Source organism: Coenobita brevimanus, chromosome 109 (assembly GCF_032717465.1).
Source record: "Coenobita brevimanus isolate Jiangsu-jjx chromosome 109, ASM3271746v2, whole genome shotgun sequence".
Lineage (NCBI taxonomy): Eukaryota > Metazoa > Arthropoda > Malacostraca > Decapoda > Coenobitidae > Coenobita > Coenobita brevimanus.
Window position 1 is genome coordinate 25,855,336 of NC_137062.1, and position 2,090 is coordinate 25,857,425.

General features: G+C 41.5%; 1 protein-coding gene across 1 annotated transcript; it reads left to right on the top strand.

Annotated features, from left to right (window-relative positions):
• The first annotated feature begins 1,169 nt into the window (after positions 1 to 1,169).
• LOC145417101 (uncharacterized) lies at positions 1,170 to 1,715 on the top strand. Its single transcript, XM_080285888.1, has one exon. The coding sequence runs from the start codon at positions 1,170 to 1,172 to the stop codon at positions 1,713 to 1,715; it is 546 nt and encodes a 181-aa protein (XP_080142014.1).
• The last annotated feature ends 375 nt before the right edge of the window (positions 1,716 to 2,090 follow it).

Genomic DNA, 2,090 nt, shown 5'->3' on the forward strand with positions numbered 1-2,090 from the left:
GAGTAGGGCAGTGAAATGGCGAGGGACAGGGCGACGTAGAGGCGATTTGTTTGTGGCCACCCCTTATGAGATTAAGGCGTCTAGCAATAGACTGATAGATAGAAGATTCTTGTAAAGGCACAATTTCTCTTCTATGTGACTGCTGGACCTGCACCAAATTATTGGTCCAGACATCCTTGTTATTCTGTACGACAGTATCACTTCCTTTGTACGACATCATGCTTGTCTGGAATATATATATATATATATATATATATATATATATATATATATATATGACAGTAACACACTAAGCAATTATTTTGCTGACTGTTCACCTGCAAACTGCAAAGATAACTGTTAGATGCTGAAACTTGCATCCTGTTTTATAATATTTAGATTATTCTAGAATGTTCTAAATAATGTTAAACCATACTAGAACGTTACAAACTGTTCTAGAAAGTTGTAAACAGTTCTAAAATCTTCTGCGCAAGTCTATAAAGTTATAAGAATCTATAAAAAGATTAAGAAAGTGATAAAACTTACGTGTGGTAACGTTAAATATATGGTAATCCATTTTTTGATTTGGCAGGTGAGCTTAAAAAAAAAAAAAAAAATGGGAGGAATAAGAGCTCTGTTTTTAGACAAAAGTTCATCAATTTATGATACAGGCTACGTTTTATTTAAAAAAAAAAAAAAAAAGTAAAAAAGTAATAACCGTAATGCACAGCAGGCAGCCACGCACACTCCCATCACATGTATGGGGTTGAAGGCTCTTCTGGAGGTGCTGGCTTTCAGTGGTTTTCAGAGAGACAATCAACTCTATACCAAAGAGATGTGGGCTCCCGCCATTGGTCCACCAGTATACTGTGCTGCCATGGCCCAGGGAGGGTTCGAGTTCCTCCTGAAATGCCAGCATTTCGACGACCCAGGCATTTGGAAGGAGGTACATGAGGTGGATCGACTTGCAACCATCAGGAAAATTTGGGATAATTTCGTTGCAAATTGTGGCAGGATGTACATACCGAATGAGAACCTTACTGTGGGCGAACAGTTGATGGGGTCCAGAGAAAGGTGTCCCTTCCGTATGTACATCCCCAACAAGCCTGCAAGGTGTGGTATAAAGCTTGTCCTAATCAACGACAATAGGACCAAGTACCTGCTGGGTGCAATACTGTATTTAGGGAAGGATGGTACAAGGCTCTGTGAGAAACAAAGAGGATCGTAAGCCAGGGTCTAGTGCATTCCTGTTCACGAAAGAAATGATCCTGGTGTCATATGTGCCTATCATGTCCAAGAGAACCAAAAAGAATGCGCTAATGTTATCATCTGTGCACACTCAACCAATTCTGGGACACAAAGGCAAGCTGCAAATCACTGAGTTTTATAATCAAAATAAGGGTGGGATGGACACCACATTCGACCAGATGTGTTCCATCTACTCATGCAATCGAAAGACAAGGAGATCACCACTGTGTATTTTCTATGGGATGATGAATGCCTGCCTCATCAACTCATGGATAATACACAGTTCAAAATATGAGCAGGGCAGGTGGCAGACCGTTGATCAGTCGACGATTCATGCAGCACTTGACTCAGGGACTCATCAGGCCATGGGTCGAGCAGAGGCTAAACTCTTCTCGCCTCTCCCGACCTCTCAAAACTCTAATCACCACCATCTGCAACCTCCCTTCACCAGGCAGTATGGTGACCCAGGGTGGACCAGTGGCTGCTGAGAGTTGGAGTGTACCTGTAAGGTGCATGGAGTGTCCCGTGCAGTCTGACAGGAAGACCCGCTCCCGGTGCAACAAGTGCCAGAAACCTGTCTACCAGGGGCACTACTACCCTATCTGTGCCAACTGTGTGTAATTCCTGGTAAGTTATGATGTTTTGAGTTGTCAAAAACATTAAAAACATTTAAAAATGGAAAAAAAAAGAGTAGGATTATAAATCAATGTGTATAGCCTTAGGGAGGTAGTGGTAGTTTACTAGCAGTATATACACATCAAGTAATCTCCTGACAGAGGTGAAAATAAGTTTCTTATCCCCCCAAAAAAAGAAAAAAGATAATTGGGTTGTAAATCAATGGGTATAGCCTCAGCAAGGTCAAA